A 22552-nucleotide genomic window follows, 5' to 3' on the forward strand; every position below is an offset into this window, starting at 1 on the left:
TGACACGATCCATTAGATATTTTAAATAACCAACAACCGTGTTAAATGCTTTGTAACTGGTTGCATAGAGTACGTTTGAGCAGCTTGCCTCACAGCCACAGGAGCTCATAAAACGCAGAATGCTGAATGAACGCAGCCGTATTAAGCACAAAATGACTGAAAAACGTATTCTAGAACTGTGTAAAATTTTACTGTACTAGTCCAAATACTTACGCTGCCGTCTTGTCGTTTTGACGTAAGAGAGCCCCGGGATGTTTTCTTCTTTTCAGATGCTCCTGCATAGAAGTTGTGCTGCTAATGCTATGTTTTGCCAATTCAGTTTTGCAGAGTGTGCCGAAGAGAATTTTATCCCGTTTAAAAAATGTCCACACTTTAGATCGGGCTCGATATTTTGGATTTTCAGCATGCCCGGGAGCCGCCATCGAGGAACATAAACAATGTGACGAATCGACGTATAATAAGCCTATCGACTAATTGATGTAATCGATAATGTCGACGCGTCATTCCAGCCCTAAATCCCAGGTGCTTTAATAATACAAACAGGTTGAGCGTGTGTGAATAAGCATGTCAGTTGTTAAATAACATTACTGTGAGATACAGATAGAGATACAATCAGGAGTTGAGACATGAGTCATGACAGCAGATTTAACACAGCTCAGCATTACTGTTGCAATAAAACAGAGAAAAACAGCGTGTCTGGACCCAAACATACTCACACAAGCAGAAGTATACAGGATAATGGCAGGTTTTTCTGTTTTCTCTTTACTTCTTAGACTTGCTTCAAACTATTAGCTCTCCTTTAAGTATAAATACTATGGTCTTCATGTTGAAAAACAATAATATCAATGTTAAATGTAGCAAATTTCAAACTGAATATCCATGTTTCACACTGTATGTTGTGAGGCCTAAATCCAGTTGTAGCATTTAAAACCATATTGATTTTACATTTATTCAGACAAAATAGTGCAATCAATGTTTTAAAACTGGCCATTTATCACCTTATCAGTATTGGACAAGGAATATACATGTATCCCTTGTTAGAACAGCATGACATAGCCCAAGTAAGGTAGGGGCGGGCTATCCGTTTGTTCAATCAATGGAAGATGAGGGGATGGGAACTTTTTTGATAATTACCGTAACTTCACCTTTAAAAAGCCTGTCTTGTCTAACTAGAGGAAAAAAGTTGCAGCTGCATTGCAGATACTGTGGGCTCTGGGCTGGACCATAAAATAAGTTCTTTGGAAAGGAGTTTGATCAGACTATATAAAAAAAAAGTGCCAGAGTTTTTCTGGAGGTCCCCAGCAGGTCTGCCGTCGGTGTGGGCTTCTCTCTGTGATCTTTGCCTACAATCCGATAATCGTGCCACCTCCGCTTACCGACCGCAACGCAGATAAGGCTGCTTTGGCAAACGCCCCAGCCAGGTCTGGCAAGAGCTCTGACATACCCAAAGCAAAGAGACACATGGAGGCTGAGGAGGAGGAGGTGGTGAAGATGGAGTAGGAGGGAGGGTGAAACAGGGTATGAGCGGATTGGTCCGATGTTCTGCCAAGGTCCCGCCCTGCCCTGCCACGAGCCAGCCTGATGCACTGCAGTGATTACAAAAAGACAACGACAACATGCACACATTGTGCCGCACAGCAAGGTCTGTGGGGAAAGTGAAACCAGAGCAAGCAGCAATAAGAAATGCAGTTCAAAACGGGTCTCTTGCTTTCATTCAAACTGGTATGGTGTAGGTCACAGGCCTGATCGGACATGCAGGCTTATTGATCGCTCAGTGCTGGGAAATGCTTGCTCTGACGAACAGGATACTTTTCAAACACGGTAAATGTGGCAGCAGGAGGCATGGCGTTCTCTAAAACCAAGGTTAAAACCAGCCAGCCGCTTTTTAAACTGAAAAATGGTGAGAGCTGGTTACTGTCTTACAGATTGCATTTTCACCAGCACTTGTGAAGAGAGTGAAATCAGCCTCTTAAATTATTAAAGTAAAGTGTATGGTCTCTATTCCAACTGTAGTGTCCACACACGTCTATGACAAATCCAGCATAACAGGATGAATTGCAGAAGTGTATATACTCTTTCCCAACCTAATTTTCCCCCAAGTATCAGCAAGTCAGTGGCACAAGGAAGTGAAATTGTTCAAATACGCTGACATCCAATCAGTAAACATTATTTCTAGTCAGCCTTTTGACTGCAAATCAAACTCCGGTACATGCGAGCAGTCTGGTTGTTGACAAGGGAGGTCACTGGAAGCATGATATTTTATCCAGGATGCAGACAAACAAACACGAGAGACAGAGACAAGTCTGTCAATATACATCAGACAAAGAACATCGCCCTTACACACCTATTCACATATCTATTCTTCAAAAACAAATTAAACAAATACATGAGAGAAAGTCTTCGTCATACCCAAATACTGCAGGTGAAGCACATCGGAGCAAGCAACTTGCTGATGCTGATTCATATTCCGTTCACTTCAGTCTTTCCCTTTCGAAGTGCGAGACTGCTGTCCTGCCTTGCAAGACTGACTAAAACAGGAGCCAATAGGATTCGAGCGCGAGCTTTTATGGAGCATTTCATTGGTTAGACAGTAGACCTATTGAATAAACACTCCTCATCAATAAACGAGCCTGTGTTTTTTATCTGAATGAGATACAGAACGTCACATTCGTGAATTAACAATAAATACAATGCATAGGCTATTTTATTGTAGTTGTCTTTTTATATAGTTAGATTAGAATGGTTGTACAATTTTACTCAAATTATTAAAGGTTGCACGTGAACGAATCAGTTGAGTGAATAATAATTTACTCATAAGATACAAAAGCATCACTCGACTCCACCAACTGGCGTAACGTAACCTGCAGAAAGGATCACACGAGATTCAAAAGAATCAAATCACTGAGATGTATCCTTTAAGGTTTCAAAACTCAGGAACTAAAAGCCAAAATCCCCACCACCTGTAGGTATTTAAAGACATGTGATGTTGACATTTGGGCCCGGTTTCACAGACAGGGCTAAAATTAAGCCAGGATTAGGCCTTCGTTCAATTAGGGCATTTAGGTAACTTTTATAAACGTGGGCTTAGACAAAAAAATATTACTGGTGGTGTGAATCATTACACAAAACAATGGTACTGACATTTTAAGATATGTCAGTGGAAGTTGCTTTCAGTTAAAACAGCTCAAACATGCATTTTAGTCTGGGACTAGGCTTAGGCCTTGTCTGTGAAACTGGGGGTTGATGTGGTGAACATGTCTTATATGGACTAGGAGGGCATCATCTTCATTGGAGAATTAACAGGACCAGGAAGAAAATGGTAACACACAGATAGCAAGAAAACAGCAACACACAACTAATCTGACATTACACATAGTTAAGTTACAAACGAGTCCTGGCCCACTCTTTATGACAAACTAAAACACAAATAATATAAGGTTAGGCTACATAATATAATAACTTTATAATTACACACACACTCCTGAACTGCCTGCACACATTACCAATTACTTCACCCTGTATAGATTATGAATAAATAATAAAAGCTGATCACAGTCCTAATATGGGTAAATGTCCTAAGCGACCATTTATGCATCTCACATTTACAAAATGCTGCCACTGCCTTTGAAAGCAATTGTGAAAGAACTTATTTGTAACCTAGAATCACGCAATGAATCCCAATGCAATCTTCAGTAAGTGCTCTCGCAACAGTTGTCGAGCACGAGAAAGATTGTGCACATGTCAAGAAACTCAAGATGACAGATACAGATTGACACAGATCGGCAAATTAAAACGTGTTTTACCTTCAGCACGGGAACGTAGATCCGACATAGTTCTCTGAACGGGCGGCATCGGTCCACCTGTCAACTAAACGCTTAAAACTCCGCGTTGCGTTTCTCTCTTCACCCGTCTAGGGATTTTAAGCGCCAGTGACAGTAACCAAAGTAGCTTTCCCCCACTCCCGTGACCGGTAACCATTTATTTAGGGTTAGAATTCATGTTGATGTTGATGAACAGCGCCAGTTCCGCACTCGATAACACGCTCCAGCATCAGCGCGTGGAGCTGAACGCGAAGTCTCTCCAGCACGAACAAGAATCGATACGCTTGAAACACTGAATGTGAGCGAGCTCTGCCGCTTCACAAATTGGACCGTGCCAACTAACAGCGCAGAGGGGAGTCGGGTCGAAATAACGCGCGAAAGCTGGTCGTTCTCACTCTGAAAACCATAAACGTCTTACATAAACGATATTTTCTACATAGCAAATTCAAGCATGTTTCGATATATACAGAATACGATTTTTACCATGTTAAATAAAAACTGATCCAAAATACTGTCCCCTAATATGATCTCAGTGTGGAAAGGTCTTCAGGAGATTCCCTGCTGCAGTTACTCTCATTGTTTCGAAGGGAGATTGCAGAGACAATGACAGCCCACTATTTCTTTATTTTAGGCCCTGAAGCAATCACGACTCTGCAATTGCCTCCCATATTACCCTTCAGCCGGAAAACATTATGGGTTTGCTGCTGATATGCTGAGGGTTTGCTCTCAACAAGCCACATGTTGCAGAATTCTCAATTCCTGTCTTCCTGTTCCTTAGGCCTACTGGTTTTGATACCATTGCTGTTGTTATAATTAAATGAATAAAATAAAATGAATGAATAAAGAATACCACTCAAATGGTTACAATTTTTATAAACATATTTTCTGCCTTTATCACTCCCTAAATATCTGAATAAGGCATCCACATCCATTGAGTATTATCTCAATATATTTTCTTTTATTGCAGACACTATTGTATTGATAATACAAGATCTATGAAGTTTCAACCCACAAATAATAACATTTCTTGCCCCTATTGCAAAAGGTTTTTGGGCTTTCTCTCAAGCATCCACCCGCCTGCACAGATTTGGGTCTATTGCTCCTGAGGTTGCCTAGCAACAGTGACAAGATGCCTGCCTCTTTGATTATGTTTGCTGTGGTTTTATCTTTGAGCACATATCAGTCTAAATAATGACTTCTCCTCTCAATAGACACACAGACACGCGCTCCCTCATTCACAGACAGATATAAATAGATCAGTCTTTTTTCAAAAATGATCAGAAGAACATTTGGGGGAATAAAACTGCATAAACAGTGAATTTACAATATGAAAATTGCATTGACAGTGAACATACTGTATATTTATATAAATAAACTAAAAAAAAAACTAAATGCAATTTGTTTCAAAATTTCCCTTTTTAAATGAACATTTCACCTCAAAATGCCATTATTTACTTCCCCTTAAATTTCTCACATAAATTTTATGTATGACTTCAGAAGACAGAGTACAAGTCATATGAATGATTTTATTGTACTTTTATTGTGCTTTGCATCCTGTTTGAGTAAAGGATGACATGACTGTCATTTTATGTTATTGTCAGAATTGATGTAAAAAATATTGTTGGTTTAACTTAAAAAAGTAAGTTACCTGGTTGCCTTAAACTTTTTAGTTCATTGAAATTAAAAATGTGTGTTAATACAATGAAGGAGATTGGTTTAATAAATAGAAACTCAAATTCTCTCTATCTATCTATCTATCTATCTTTTTTTGGCTAAATTCCATATCCATAAATGCCAATTCTCAGGAAAGAAGGCATGTTTTAATATTTAAAAAATAAAAATGCATTATATTTAAACACACACACACACATTCCGAATCAATCTTGCCCTTAAAAAACAGTAATTGACAGGCATGTATCTCCTACAGTAATTGATTGTACAGGCATGTATCTCCTTTCATGTCTTTCCGAAATATTCCCCCAGCAAATGTATTTACTTTAAAAAAAAAAAACCTGTTTATGTTATATGGTTAATGCACTTGTTCAATTAAATGAAGGGGAAAAAACACTACCCACAAAAGCAGTTCAACACATTAAATCATCATGACTCATTCATATGTCCTGCATGCACTAAAGTTCAAGCCACACATGTGACATCTTATTCTCCAGTAAACAGGGCCTGGAACCATCTGTGCTCAAAGCAGTGGTCAGAGGCCATCTCTGTGATAAATGAGCCTATGAGCCATCCGAACACTCTACTCCTGTCAGGCCACACAAGATCTGCACTCACTGCAGGCTATGAGTGTCATCTACACTTATTGACAGTTTCTCATTGCATGTTCTTGGGACCATTCAATATTCAAAGGAATGCTCATGTATGTATTTATGAATAGCATGTTGATTCTTTTGGGAAGAATGTCTGAGTTGAGAAAGAGATTATACTTTTAAACGGCATCAATATATGAGTTTGAGATGGACTGGACTAGAATAGGACTCATGAAAGTACCAAGAGCAATGCCTGTCACTCAGTCAACAGTCGTGGCACCATCTGTCCTGAACAGCGCTGGCAACCTATCAGCCGATTCAATAAGAAAGGCCCCTTGGAATTGATGGATCTTCAAACAATAGCTGAGGATTCTGAGACATTAAAGTCTGGGTGAAAAAAGACAGCATGCTCAACAGATATTGATTGAGGAATCTAATTAGAATTAAAAACATGGTGCATGTTTATTTTGCTCATATAATGCAGGGTGTGGCGTAAGGTGATTAGGTATTTTATGTTATCTAGAAGAGACTGTCTGGATAAAATATAGCAAATAAATGCATTTTAATTAATAAAGGTACCTTTATTAAATTGCTTATGTTGTGCTGGTCAGTATACAGTAGCTGTGGTCTTGGTGCGTCTCAATCAGATCCATATAGCTTCCTATAGGTTGTGAACCATATCGGCGCACTGGTATAGGCCTACCTTATAAGGACATTAAGGACCCTTGCTCACTACACATTGGGACAATTGATGACTATTTCTGGCGACATGACAATGTACTCGTTCAACATCACTCTACTGGTATTTATGAACAACAACTGATATGTTTTTGACATTATTTGTTACCTTATGATAATTACGTTGCTTGTTACGTAGGCTATTCATGCAACATTGTTTAGCCGTAGAATAAATGATAAATGTTAGCTAGATTATGTTCATTAGCTGTCTATGATGTACAGTATGTTTATGCAGAAATATAATTAAATAATGGTTTGTATAAAAAAATAAATTAAAAAACATCGATCGAGTGTCACTTACTGGCTGCTACCGAAATAGCATTTTCCCTCGGCGAAAAACAGTGTGTGACAAAAGTAAGAATTCACAGGACTCAAAAGAGTAGTCAAAAAGTACCCGCATGACCTACTTCTTCCGGGGAGATTCGATGGACACTATACCCGTGAAGCCACGGGAGAGGATTTATTAATGGCAGTGAAGCGATGCAACTGACCCTGGTTGGGCACATGATAATGACAACATGGCGAATGTGTGGATTAAATTCATACACACTGTAAAGAACATACTTTTTTAGCAGTCGTGAAGAAATAACTTATCAGAGTAAGTAGCCTACCTACTTAAAGCCTGGAACACACCACACCAAGCCGACGCCGACGAACTAGCGCTGATGAAAGCCGACTGTGTTGTCGTCGCCTCGCGTCGGGGTTAAAGGGGTCATATAATGGTACATGCACTTTTACAAGTTGATTGTACTGAAATGTGTGTTGGCAGTGCCTTAAACATAAGATAGTTCCTGAACATCATAAAATGATAAAAATCCATCCAGTGTTTTTGTTTTAATCTCCTTATATGTTTTCCCCTGTCTCAAATCAAGCCGTTCGAGCCTGTGACGTCACACGCTCGGAAGCCCCTCCCACGATTGTTGATTGACAGCCGCGTTTCAACACAGACCCGCCCTCGCTCGTGAGGGAGCTGTCAATCATAGTCTGCGCGGACCGGCGCGGTCATTGTTGATATGCTTGAGCACTGTCTATGAGCAGAATGGCGTCTAAGTGATTGTGGTGTTCTGTTCTTGGGTGTAATCGAACACAGCAGTCATTTTAATGTTCCTAAATCCGAACCGCTGAAGACGCAGTGGCTGAGTTTGTTTTCGAAGGGAATATTCCCCACGAGCAACGTCAATGCTCTCATGTTTGCGCGAATCATTTCACACACCAGACTGCTTTATAAACGAGGGTCAGTATGAGCTGGTTTTGCTAAGAAGCTGCTCATGAAAAAAGGATTGGTACCAGCTATTCATGTTCCTGCTGAACCTCTAGAACAACTGAAGTGAGTGTAACGTTTTATTAAACTTTATATTAATATTTATATTAATCTTTGCAAATCGCTAGCTGCACGCTTCACGATGAATGCGTCTAAGGTTTACACTTAGGGTACATTACGGCATGTTTTCTATGTATGATGTTCTCAATATAATTCATAATCCCACGTCTATAATGAACAACGCGTTATGGTTATTGTGTTACAAACGGTGTACACACAGAAAAGCAGGTGCAATGATATGACGCAGCGCCTGGGGACTATTTTCAGGCGCTGCGTCATATCATTGCGCCTGCTGCACTCATGGTACGGCAGTAAAGTTTCTTGATTATTACGCAGGAATGAGAGTATAGTTCCTAGCCATAGTGCACGATGTAACTACAGAAGAAGAGTCAAGTTTTAAATAGGAAAAATATCGAAACTCTTTGGTCATTTTTTTTTGACAAATGCTAATGGTCTTGTCCACTTCAATGATGTATGCTAAGCTATGCTAAAAGTGGTACCGTCTGAATGGATTCAAAAACGGTAAAACTAAACAGTTTAACTCTGGGGGAGTTGTAAAATGAGACTATTTCCAAAAAAAGTGGAGTATCCCTTTAAGACTCTTAAGAGTATGCGACTTATGTGCAGTGAGTTGGCTCGTCGCGTGATTTATGTTTTGTGCTTCAGATCTTCCATTCTGAACATAGTGGGGCGGGCATTGATGCTCCCTGGTTTTTACGGTGCATTGTGGAACTTTTTACAGAGCGAACGTTTCAGTGCACTAGGACTTATTAGCAGTGTGGTATCCTGTAAAAACATGCAATTGTTATCTTAAAAGCCATTTCTACCTGATTTAACCCATAACAATAGTTTTGTTGGTATAAATTAATATATTTAGGTTGATTTAGTAAATAGTTTATAAAACAGTTCAAATTCAGCAACTATTTTCAGTTTACCATTGTTTTTAGTGTTGTAGCAAGTAGTTCCCACCCGGTCATGTGATCTCAGTATGGTGGCTTCCTTGACCTTGAGTCAGCCCAGCATCATTTGAAAATTCAAGCAGCTTTTATTAGGCTAATGACTGGATTTTTCAACATATATGAGGGCACCTGATTACAAATATATTTTTCAAAAGTATTATGCATTCATTTATGTGTAAAACTAAATTTGAGGGAAAATACTGAGTGCAACTTGCAGAACGAGGAAACAATCTAGGCCGTGGCGCGTTTCCCATTAGCACCTAGTCTCTATGATCAACTTGGCTCCCACATGGTTTTAAGAAACCCAGCCCTGACCTATAGAGTGTAGCAATTCATTGATCAGTAAGATCAGACTCTGCCCCCTGCTGGTGTAGGACTTGTAATGAAAGATTGAACCCTCACATTTTGAATTGCCTGAGAGCACCTTTTCAATTATACAAGTATTAAACCATATTTAGGCCAACAACTTATTTATCAGTCATACAATTCAATAATCCTCTTATAAAATCCCGAGCCACAGGCTCTGAAGCTCGTTTATTTTGTTTATTAAACCATATGTATAAATCACATCAAATGCTTCATTGAATGGGATTTAAGGCAAAATAAGTTTCTGTAGACAACATGGATTTATATTAATCTGCATTGTTCTTAAAAATGATGAGCTGGTTGGGTCAATCAACTCTAACTCATGGAGATCCTTGACTTAATCATGCTTGGTGCAATGGTGATGACAGCAGTGTTTAAAACAGGATTTTTATATAGAAAAGCAAGAAATTGTACAAATAGTTACCAATTGAACTGACATATTTTTTAAGTTCTTAGAAAAAGTGCAAAGTCGAATTTCCCTGATTTTAACACTATTTAGGCATTTATCATAGAGAATAATAAAAAACCTAAACAAACTTTTTTTCAACATTATCAAACAATGAAAGACAAACATAATAAAAAAAAGAAAAAAAGTTATAATGGATCCTTTAAAACTACTGTATATAACATTTGATGCAACAAGAGACCTTCCTATACACATGGATTTCTTCAAGTATACTTTCTTGTGTCAATGTCCTGATCTTGAAGCATCAATCTTCAATCCGATCAAACAATCATACTTCAAACCCAACTGCTAACCATATCCAGCCTGACTGGTTGGTTAGCAATGTTAGCCATATCAACAAGGATGTTGATTCAGGAACATTAAGAATAGACATCGTGAGCCTTGAGCACTGATCACTGACAATCACAAACTCTGACATAACATCATTTTGTGAGAGATCAGTGAGTGAAAGATGCCTGGGAACAGACAAAACTGGCACTGACTTCACAGAGAAAACTCTGAACTGGAGATAAGAGAAGAGCATAATGAGGGTGGATTTAAATGTTCATGGGCAGAGCTACTTAGATGAGCTCTCCAGATCATGGTTCACCATATAGTCTTGAGGAAACTGAAAAAGCCCATGAATAAAACGTACGCCTCTATCTGAGTATATTGGCATATGGCTGGAAACGGATGATATATTGAACTTCAAAATGAAATGTAGCCCAATATTCATCAGGCACCAGCAAATCACTGCATGAATATACAGGCAGGAACTCACTGGATGATTTGCGACATCTAAATGATGCTGAGACTTTGTTTTAAGCTGTTTGGTTCTTCTCATGCTACCATTTGAAATGCAAAGCACATCTCATCTTTGACTGTGGGAGTGGCTGAGAGACTTCTTAAGAACAGACAGATGCAGCATGATAAATGAGAGGGCACAAAGAGGCCACTGCCAGAGGTTTGTCTGTCATTTGCCATAATGGCTTTTTGAAGCCATTACTTCATAAAACAACTTATTTGTAATCTTATATGATGCTTCAGTAAGAATATGAATTTCAAAAACTAAAATAATCTGCCCTTAAAATAATCAGATCCATGAAAATGCTTCTTTCCTGTGTTGATGTATTTCTTGTTGAAACACATTCAACATATTCAGTCTTTGAGCCAATAGTGTTGCATTACAGTCACAAACTATGATTTCCTGTACTTGCTTGTCAGTTGGTTGCCTACATTAAAAACACTACCGTTCAAAGGTTTGGGGTCAGTAAGATTTTATTTTTTAAATTAAAATGAAACTTTTATTCAGGAAGAATATATTAATTTGATCAAAAGTGACAATAAAGACATTTATAATGTTACAAAAGATTTATGTTTCAAATAAATGCTGTTCTTTTCAACTATTCATCAAATAATCCTGAAAAAAAGAATCTCGTAAAAAATTTTTTTTATCGATATTTCAGAATATCGCAGCTGTTTTGACTCTACATTTGATCAAATAAATACAACATTGACAAAAAAAAAAATCTTACTGGCCCCAAACCTTTGAACTGAAGTGTATATTCTAGCTAGTAAAGTAAAAGTACATAAATAAGAAAAAAATGAATCTTGAAAATTCATATCCACCAAAGTCAATTTAGTATCCAAATTATATTTTATATAAATAATTAAATTATTTAAATAAAAAAAATCCTAAGCTGCTATGACTTAATACTGTCACAAACTGCTCTGAGACACGGAAGTTGAGGATCCAAATGCAGTTTATTTTGAAAGGGTAATCCAAAGTACCGGCAGGCAGTCCATACAAACAAACACAACAAAAAGGCAGGGGACACAGGCAAAAAGGGGAATCCAAGAAACAGGCAAAGATCAAAAACCAAGAACACTGGATCAACAGAGAGAATGCTTGGAATCGCAGTGTAACACTAAACAAGACTTCGCAGGGAATGACAGAAAGAACCAGGCTTATATAGGGTGAGAAAACAAGATGATGAGACACAGGTGAATGTGATCATGTCTGATTAGTCTTGGTGAAGGATTAGGGGAATGGAGGCCCTGTCCACACGGACACGGGTATTTTTATAACCATGACTTTTTTTACGCGGTTCGGCCGTTCGTCCACACGAAACCGCACTGAAACCGAACATTTTTGAAAACCCCTGCCAGGGTGAGGATTTTCAGAAACGCCGGTTACAGTGTTGTCGTGTAGACAGTGAAACCGGGGTTTTTTGCCTTGCGACGTCAGAGTGTGCGCCGTTATCCGCTGTGTTTGACGTCAGATTTGCGCTTCTGATTGGCCAACGTGGCTTTACGGTTAAGGTTTATATCGCCACCTGCTGGCGTGGCATGCTCTTGACCGCACTTGATAGCGTGTTTTCGCGTTTTCATGTAGAAGGAGACCGAGCATGTGTGGATGTGATTTTTTTTTTAAACGCTGTAGGAAAAAATATCCGTGTCCGTGTGGACAAGGCCGGAGTCTGTGGATGTGTGGTGATTGTCTGGGTCGCAGTGCCCTCTGATGTAGGGCACTCTCACTGGTGAGCGTTACAAATACGTAATGACATAACAAATTTGTATGTATTTTTTATTCTTATTTTTCTAATATATTTGTTCTCTAAATATTTCACCTACTTATGCTTTGTGCTATATTAATTTGCCAATAAATTAATGAAAGTATAAATATATTTGGCTGCATGTGGTATTGTGGAGAAGGATTTTCATTAGAGAGCATTTTGATTGGACAAATCTGTATAATACTCTTGAAGGAAAATGGAAGATGGTCAATTTAAAATTTCGTCAATTTACACAAATATGACTTCAAAAGTAATAGATCAAAACAAGCCACAAATCTTTAACATAAAAAATGATTTAAAAAAATCTTTGCTAAATTTGACATTTTTATTTCTTGAAAAAATGCTCACTTAAAAAGGTCTTTTCTCTAGCACAGAAAATGTATCACATTTACATCAACTATGACACAAGGTGTGAGTCGGCCTAGCGCTCTGGCACACAATATGGCTCGGCCCACTTCTGCAGTGCTGTAGCAGTCACACAACAGCTGCAATGCTTCCTGCAGCCCCCACTGGAGGGCGGATGGGTGCAAAAATGCCAGCCAATGACAGTTGAGCTCCATTTCCCATCATGCTCAAGCACAGCAGATGTTTGCATGCAGGCCGAGCGCAATCTTCTAAGTGGCATGAAACTGCAGTGCATTAAGAAGCTCTGAGATCCATTGGGAACCACAGTAGATAATTAAAAAGAAAAAGTTTTCTCCATCTTGCTGACAAGCAATCATAAAAGATTTACTAGAACGTCTAGCTGGTGAAACCTTACAGAGCAAATCAATGTACTCAAATTATATGTATGCACTTGCTGTCTCAACTTACAAACATAATACAATTTTTAAAGAGGAATGTTCAACCAAAAACATTCAACCATGGAAATTCTGTCATCAAGTCAAACCTGTATGATTCTTTGGTTACACTTTAGTTTACGGTCCAATTCTAACTATTAAGGTGGCTTATTAGCATGCATATTACTAGGATATTGTCTACTTATTAGTACTTATAAATCACATACTGTATCAATGACTTCTGCATGACCTTATTCTATATCCCTTAATCCAATACCTAAATGTAACAACTACCTTACTGACTATTAATAAGCAGTAATTGAGTTTATTGAGGCAAAAGTTGTAGTTAATAGTAATTTAATAGTGAGAATTGGACCCTAATCTAAAGTGTGACCGATTCTTTCTACTGTAGAACTTTTTTTTTTTTTTTTTTTTTTTTTTGTCCATACAATGAAAGTGTGAGTAAATGAAAGATTTTTTTCTTTACACCTAAAGGTCACAAAGACAGGCATACTTTTGACATGACATAGACATGAGTCAAGGCTATTCATTGTCAAAAAGAGACAAATCTATGGCATGATAAATTATTTAAAAAGACTATCAGTTTCTTCATGGTCGGTTTTCTCAGTAACCATGGCAAGGCCACATGCATTATTAACATGTACAGGAACACTGGTGGTGAAGCTGACGGTAACGCACAGATCTGCCTCTTTCCAGGTCTGCTCGCTCTGCCTGGGCTCCAGGGGACATCATGGAGCAATACCGGGGCTAATTATATTCATCCACCCATGAATCCGAGGGATTAAAATGGCTTTTTCTTTTTGGACCATGTAAGTCGACGCAATGGAGGAGGCTTCGTTGACACCCGAGGATGGAAAGAGGCAGAAGAGGGTGAGATTCCGGGTGGCCTCAGGGAACAGCGGGCGGGTTTTGAAAGAGATGTTTAAGGATGAAGGGCCATCGGATTCCCTGGATTCAGACTGCACCAGCTGCTCCGAGGCAGACCGGGCCAGCACTCCATCCACCACCGGGGAGGCGAACGGACACTTGTGTGGATTCTTGGGCTCGGAGCTGGATGACAGCGGAAGTGAGCCCGATGACTTGCTGATGTTTGCAGGGGGAAGAGACAAAGTGTTGGGTACCAAACGAGTGAATATCCTCAGTAAAAATGGAACGGTTCGAGGAGTCAAGCACAAAGTCAGTGCTGGCCAAATACGCTTTGATAACTTGGCTAAAAACAATGGGGTAAGTCATAGAGCGTCAGCTTTCTCAAGCATCTCTAAAATCTTGAATCCCTGACGGTGGACGTCAATGCACATTAAACGGCTAACATTGCCATTATCAGACTATTGACAGCTGCTCAAAAGCTTTCAAGAATTGTTTCTTGTGTCCTTAACAGGGTCAGAACCTCTCCCGCTTCCTCAGCCGCTATTGGTTACAGAGCCTGTTACCTTCTCTCAGGTTTTGGTCAGACAAACAAGCTGTCCCACTGAGCAAGATCACTGTACAATTAAAGATTAATGATGCATTTCTTTAAGTGTTTTGGCTAAGTTAATCATCTTAATGTATTCTCTTGACCTATGCTTTGTTGTTGAGCACTAAAACAGTTGCTGAAAGCTTAAGTCTGAAATCTGTAATATCATTTTTAACAGGGGGTAATCAGGGATTAAATGGACTTTCATAAACCCAATGAAAACTACATATACCCCCAGTTTCACATACAAGGCATGTTTAGTCCCAGACTAAAATGCATGTTTGAGCTGTTTTAACTGAAATCAACTTCTTAAAATATGTCAGTGCTATTGTTTTTTTCTCAATATGCACACCAGTGCTGCTTTTTTCTGAGGCACGTAAAAGCGTGTTCTAATTAAATCACTGGTAAGATAATTTAGTTTCCTTACTTTTAATGAAGAGGATTGTGTGTTGAGCGTCTGCGACTTACTTTCAGTTTTATTTGCGCGGTGGCTTGATGAAGAGATGCTCAGCTGCTCATTTGTGTCACATCAGGCTACAACACGTCATATAGCCTATAACACACTTTATTTTTAGCATTGTTGGGAGGAGTATTTGGGAGGAGGATGCATTTAGACTTGTTCAGTTTTGTCTGGATTGCATCTCAGACCACCTCCTGAAGTGGTTTGAGCGATCGGATTTAAATCCTTCTCAAATGCGTTTCGGAGGGCATTTACACCAGGGCCCGTATGTTAAAACTTCACAGAAATGCTCTTAAGAATAGTCTTAAGTGTCAAAAAATTCTTAGTAAAAATTAGGACTTGTCTACGACTAGGAAACATTTATAAAGCGGCTAAAAGCAACTTTCAGCAAAGTCTAGGCTGATTGAAGTGGCACTTAAGTGTTGTCAACCAATGATGTCAACCCAAAATGGCTGCCCTCAATCTCTGAATCATCCAATAGTGAGCCTGCAAAGGATGAAGTCACAGCAGCATGACACCAATCATTTTATGTATTTTATAAAATCCTTTAATTAAGATCACTGAAACATTTATTTAGATATTTACATTTTAATTAAGTGTTGATGCTACGGAGTCCTTTTATATTGATATGTCTCCTCATTTATAGTTAGAGCAATGATGCGAACATTAGCTCCATCAGCGACTCCAGGGAAATGTGCAATCCTCATAAAAGTGGCTTGCTTTCGCCGCATGGTTTGAAGATCAGTTGGAAAGTCAATCAACTGCCATACAGACAGCAGTGGCCAAAAAAATTGACCAGCCTATAGGAAAATTGACATCTTCACCCTTTATCTAAATATTTTTGAAAATGTGTTAAAGATTGTGTAAGCATACTGTGTTTTATTTGTGATAATGCAATGAAATCAATGAAACATGCAAAATCATGCTAAGAAATTATGAGCAAATGCAAAAACAAGAGAGAACAAGTGAAATATTAGTAAGTGATTATGTTGTTGCCAATGCATTATTTTTCCTAGCTTTTTCCCCCTAAAACCTGTAGCTGTAGTTTGCCTTTTTTGCCAGATAAATTGGTCAGATAACCTTCTTGTTTTGTTCCTCTTTCGTATTTTAAAATATTGGTATTTTCAAATATTAATATATATATAACATTGTAATGGTTTAAGCAAAAACAAAAAACAAAACAAAATTTGCACAACACTTTTGGCCTCTATGTTGGTGTGATTAGTGCCACAATATTGCTATTTAAATCTCTGGAGCTGTATAAAGCTGTTCAGAGTAAATTTTTAATTTTAATGTTTAAATTCTAAGAATATAAATATATTCTAAGAATATAAAGGCTGATTCAGTGGTTGAGGGCGGCCATTTTGGGTTGACGTCATTGTAGTCCTTAGTTTGCAACACTTAAGTGCCACCTCAGTCAGTTAGACTTCGCTGAAAGTTGCTTTTAGCTTCTTTCTAAAAGTCTCTTACCCTCATAAGTCCTACTTTTTACTAATAATTTTTTGACACTTAAGTCAAAGCTTTGGGCCCTGGTCATTTCATGTGTAAACAGGCCCTAAATATCCTGTCCAAATGCATTGGATACACTGTATTTTCTTCTCCTGCAACACTGAATCTTTATTTATCAAAGCAGCTAAAGCACATCACCAATGTGTAAACGATTTATGAGCTGCTATTTGATGTCAGATAAGGATGGTAAAAATCTGAAGTGTGACAATATCTTTAATATGCGCTCGCTGTAGATCAAAGTGCACTATAAATTAAATTACTGCAGGTTTTATTGGCACTCCATGCTTTAATCTGCTTGACTTACAATGCTACTGTATTTGCTCTATGTTTGTAATAGTGTTGTTATTGGAATTTGAGAATTGTTCCTCAACTAGTAAAAGCTGCTAGTAAGATCACATCAGCCAAACACAACATTGCACAAGACAGCACGTCCATCCTCACTTTAAAATGTGTGGAGGTTGAGTCTATTTTTGTTCTTTGCAAAGAAAAAAAAAAACAGCTTTACACTTCATGGAAGCTGCTCTTCTAAGAAAGAATGCTGAAGGTCAGTCTCAGGAACAGTGACTCACAAAATCAATAGATGCTGTTCAACTGCTGCCTCATGTTACCTGCAAAAAGCTGCTGAAAATCTTGTACAATATAGTTTTTATTTTACTTTTCAGTTGCAGTTAGAACTGCGCTTTAAAGATATCGAACTGATCCATTCTTTTAATTCTGAATGTTTTGTTGCAAATTCCTTTGCTCACTCTTGGAATCAATGAGATGTGATTGATAACTTTGAGAGAGAGAGACTCTTGTCTAACACCAGACTTCTATGTCTTCTTCCTCTCAGCCAGAACTGACTCTAGAGTTCGGGCGAATTGTAATCTACACCACCAGTTTTCGAGTGGTCAGGACTACATTTGAGCGATGCGAGCTGGTCCGAAAGATCTTTCAGAACCACAGGGTGAAGTTCATAGAGAAGAACATCGCTTTAGACAGTGACTACGGAAAGGAACTGGAGAACCGCTGCAAACGAGTGGGTGAACCTCCCTCTCTGCCTGTGGTCTTCATTGATGGACACTACCTAGGGGTCAGCGTTCAAACTATTCATACTGAACATCATTATGCTAATGTTTGAACTCTGAATAATTATTTGCATATGTTTTGCACATCCAGGGCGCAGAGAAAATACTTGCGATGAATGAATTAGGGGAGCTTCAGGATCTCCTCACCAAAATTGAGGTAGGCCTACATATTGATATTTAACACTAAAATATATGTTCCAAAAGGTACTTTCTGCAGAGAATAACCATTTTGGGTTAACAGTTCTTAAAAGAACCAAAAAAAAGGTTCTTTATTGGCATCTATGAACTGAGAACTGAGATCTGCAAAATTTATGAAGAACCTTTCCATTCTGCAAAAAGTTATTTAGATTATTAAAATGTTCCTCTCACACACACACACACACACACACACACACACACACACACACACACACACACACACACACACACACACACACACACACACACACACACACACACACACACACACACACACACACACACACACACACACACACACACACACACACACACACACACACACACACACACACACACACACACACACACACACACACACACACACACACACACACACACACACACACACACACACACACACACACACACACACACACACACACACACACACACACACACACACACACACACACACACACACACACACACAAAGATTCTTATAAGAACTGTTCACTGAAAGTTTCTTTAGGGAACCCAGAATTGTTCTTCTATGGCATCTTTGCAGTAACCCCTATACCTTTATTTTTAAGGGTGTAGTGTGAAAAGTTTTTTAAAAAATCAGAAGAACACTTTTCCACTATAAGGCACATTTTGTGCATTTAAAAGGTTCCATGGATGTTAAAGGTTCAACCATAAATTTCAATAAAGAACCATTATTTTTAAGTGTAGTATAGACCAATAGCCAACATATATATGTTTTTACATCAGAAAGACACCAGTTCTAATTGCTCAAGTAAAGCCAAATCTGGTTTATTGCCATAGTTTATTCTGTCAAGGAAAACGGAACCACTTGTGAGAGGAAAGGTTTATTATTGCTGGTCATTATATCTCTTGACACATACATTGTAACTATATCAGTGTTTAATATTATTTTCATTACATTTTCTACACATGCATACATTTAAATACTTTTCTATATGCTATTCTCAAACAAATAGTGTCACTAATTACAAACACTTTTTAATAAAATAAAATAATAAAACATACAATGCAGAGCAGCCCAAAATATTAGATAAAGTCAAGCTTGTACTTGTCTTATTTTTTAATATATAAATAAAGCATCACTCAGATTGTATCATAAAGAGCATCTGCACACGGGTCCAGTGTTTAATTCAAATTCACTCCCATTTCTCTCTGTCCAATCGTAGAGGGTTCAGCACCCCGACACATGCCAGACGTGTGGGGGATTTGCCTTTGTCCCGTGCCCTATGTGCCATGGCAGCAAAATGTCTGTGTTTCGCAACTGCTTCACAGACTCCTTCAAAGCCCTGAAGTGCACAGCGTGCAATGAGAACGGTCTCCAGCCCTGCTCCAGCTGTTCTCACTGAGGTCCTCTTCAAGTGCCTGCAACCCCTTCCCAACACCATCTCCACTCCCACAAGCCATGTATAAAACAAGAGATGCAGAAAGAACTGCTATTTGTGAATAAAACATTTTTTTTTTTGTTAGAAAACTTAATTTGTGTCTACAGAGTTTTTACCATATTTGTTATTTGATTATTTATTACAGCATAGGCTTTTTGTCACATGCCAATAGATGTCTGGCAACATTACTCAATCCAACAGCATGGACGCTGTCTGTTGCTGTAAATAAATATAGCAATTAAGTAAATTAACTACTGGTTCAGAGAGGCATATCATCTTTCTGAGCCATGTGATCCCAGCATGAACCAAAATTCAAAGCATTATCTGGTAAACATCCAAACGAATGATGCTGTTCCCCACTGAGAAAAGATCAGGAGCGACAAAAAAGACCACATGATAGTAGATATTATTAGTAATGTATAATATATATATATATATATATATTTTTTTTATTTTCCAGCCAATCAGAGATTTCTAGTTACGTACAGTATATTTAATTATTCAAACTTGTGCAGGAATCAAATTGCAAGACATTGAAACAGGATGAGCTAATGTCTGTATACGAATATCACTTTTCAGTTCAATTACAGGGCTGATTAAACAAAGCTTCAAATCTATTAATAATTAAAAGAAGCGTAAATCTCAATGATACTTGTAAAATAATCACCAATAAATATACTCGAGGTTGGCAGAAATCCGTCATAAACAGCCGGGCTGACATGGAAGTGTGTCTCTGTGCTTTCATAGCCCTGTACAATGCTGCTTGATTCTGGGTCTACAAGGCAGCACTGTAAAGAGGCTCAAAGCTCAGAGTAAACCATCTGTGCGTGATGTCTACTGAGGGTACCACTGGCTGTCTCTCAAAATCTAGCGAGCAAGAGCAGCATTTTTGGACACCATTGTATGAGCATCATAAGATGGCTCATAATGTGGGTATGATGATGACCTTAATGCTGTCTAGGTAGACAGCTCGTTAGGTATTCCAGACACAGCCAGTGTCACATTAAGGTTAGCCGAATGACAATACTGAAAGGTAAATAACAGATAAATATAGCGTGATGTTTTCATTCATTACTACTGAATTAATAAAGGAGGAGGACCTGGCCATCAAGACAAGACCGATAGCGCCCCCTATTGTTGTGCTTGCTACGACAAACATCAATAAGAATAGGAAAATTCACACGAATATCAAATATAGACAGTCGATAAACAATTCAAAAGATGCAAGCGTGCGGAAACGGGATATATAACAGTTAAACTCAAACAATTAAGGAATACTGAAACAATATTCAGGTATTTTAATTAACATGATACTGTGAGCAAAACACAAATATATCGTGTATCTGTTTTATAAATAAAAAGCTAATTAAACATTAGGCGCCATGTATAAAATCGGCACATTTCAAAGAACCCCCGCAGAATCAGTGATTTATTTTGATATGATATATAAGCATGTCAACGACAATGTACATTTTTTTTCTACGATTTGTCGAATAAACAGCCATCTGATCAAAAGAAAAAAACACTATACCTTCACAGACGTGATTTTACCCTCATCCGATGTTCAGCCGCGGTGTCTCTACCTTTTCTTCATGATCAGCATCACAGATGCGCCGCACGTTTCATGTCCCTCTATGGCTGTGTCTCACTGCCTTGTGTGCAGCTGAGCTTCCTACATAGAAAGCAGTTTTGGAACCTGAGGGCGCAATCGAGTCAAATGCTCATAGTGCTCTCACAAATGTTGTCTAGGTAGGCTGCTCACTTAAATTTGACACACAGCATATGTACAACGTCTCTGCCGCTTAGATACATCATGTACACTGCAAACTGAAATCACGGTTGCCTATATGATGCTACATTTGAGGTGTGCAAATCAATATGGTTCCATTATTTTTAGAAACGTCTTTGTAATTGAAGGTTACTTTAATAAAAAGTCAATCAACATATAAGACAGGAATATTGATAAGTATGCTGGCCAATGAAGAGAAATGTTAAATTACAGCCTACATAAAGAAAGGATTTTTAATCTATATTAAAATATATATTATATATTTTAAAATGTAATTAATTCTGTGAAGGAAATTCCAAAACAAACAATTATTTGAAACAGAAATCTTTTTAAACATTATGCATTTAATGTCATTTTGATCAATTCAATGCATCCTTTCTGAACAAAAAACGTGTTAATTCCTTTCATAAAAAGAAATCTTACCCCAAACTGGTGCACAATAGAGCATATTCATAAAAAAGGACAACTATTCAGTGATTTAATAAATTAACTGCAATTTATTAATCAATTTTCTTCAGTAGCTCCAAACAGCTCAAAGATCAAATCAAATAGCACAGTCAAATAAACATATTTTAAATATATATATAGTCTTACAGCCTTTTCCAAAAACAAATTATAACTTTCGAACCTTGAAGGTGTTCATCCAACCTGCATTAGATATAGAAATGTGTCTGACTGTTCCCTAAGGGGAGCTGAGAAAGTTTCAAAGCTCTGATCACATTACAATGTTTAAAACCCTTATACAGGTTAGACTTCAGCACAAAATAACTACCACAAAATGTATTGTTTGCATGTGTAATGAGGGTTTTTCAATGGGCTGAATGCTTTTTTTTTCAGATATTAAAACCAGTGTTGTATTTTCACAGTCAAGAATTATTTCGAAAGGAAAATAATATGGCCCATAGTGTTCACAAATCAACAATGCACACCCAGAATGTATTTTAGAGACTTTAGAAACATGGATCGGTCTTTGTGGATCTTCTACAATGGTTTTCTTCATTCATTCACACAGAATTACAGCGTAAACAATGTCCCAAAAGCAGCATAAGGACATTAGTACTGTTAGCATAGGAAGGATGTGAAGATCAGAGCAGTCTTCATCAGAGATGCCCGAGCTGGGCGATAGATCCCAATTTGATTCTATAGTTCTGTCATTACTGATAAATATGGATAAAATATATCAATATAGTTTAGAATACACATTTTATTTTTAAATCTGTTATTAGTACAATTCAAATCTTTTTTAAATAAGTGGAAATTACAAAATAATCTAAAGTTTTTTAAACTGTTTAAACAATTTAAACTGATTTTTTTTTCTTCAGTAGATTACAATTACTGTTTATCCTTTTTGTAACTTACTCACAAACATTCAACACATTA

The 22552-nt window shown here is 38.0% G+C and overlaps 2 protein-coding genes across 6 annotated transcripts in view; one reads left to right on the plus strand and one right to left on the minus strand.

Annotated features, from left to right (window-relative positions):
• Positions 1-4128, minus strand: part of atp8a1 (ATPase phospholipid transporting 8A1) — a 147987-nt gene extending 143859 nt beyond the window's left edge. For 4 of the 5 annotated variants that reach the window (XM_056257313.1, XM_056257317.1, XM_056257315.1 and 1 more), the window contains exon 1: positions 2410-2479. In XM_056257313.1, coding sequence (XP_056113288.1) covers positions 2410-2464 — 55 coding nt within the window. In that variant the 5' untranslated portion in view covers positions 2465-2479. Of the gene's footprint in view, positions 1-2409; positions 2480-3803 lie in introns of those variants that run through there. The other variant, XM_056257316.1, reaches the window with a different exon arrangement.
• A 9817-nt stretch (positions 4129-13945) lies between these two features.
• grxcr1a (glutaredoxin and cysteine rich domain containing 1 a) lies at positions 13946-20035 on the plus strand. Its single transcript, XM_056257319.1, has 4 exons — positions 13946-14514; positions 17545-17784; positions 17871-17936; positions 19168-20035. Exons 1-4 carry the CDS (start codon positions 14113-14115, stop codon positions 19345-19347), a joined length of 888 nt encoding a protein of 295 aa, XP_056113294.1. The 5' UTR covers positions 13946-14112; the 3' UTR covers positions 19348-20035.
• Positions 20036-22552: the final 2517 nt, after the last annotated feature.

The sequence above is a fragment of the Rhinichthys klamathensis genome, unplaced genomic scaffold, assembly GCF_029890125.1.
Source record: "Rhinichthys klamathensis goyatoka isolate OS25496 unplaced genomic scaffold, OSU_Roscu_1.1 h1tg000136l_1, whole genome shotgun sequence".
NCBI classification, from domain to species: Eukaryota; Metazoa; Chordata; class Actinopteri; order Cypriniformes; family Leuciscidae; genus Rhinichthys; species Rhinichthys klamathensis.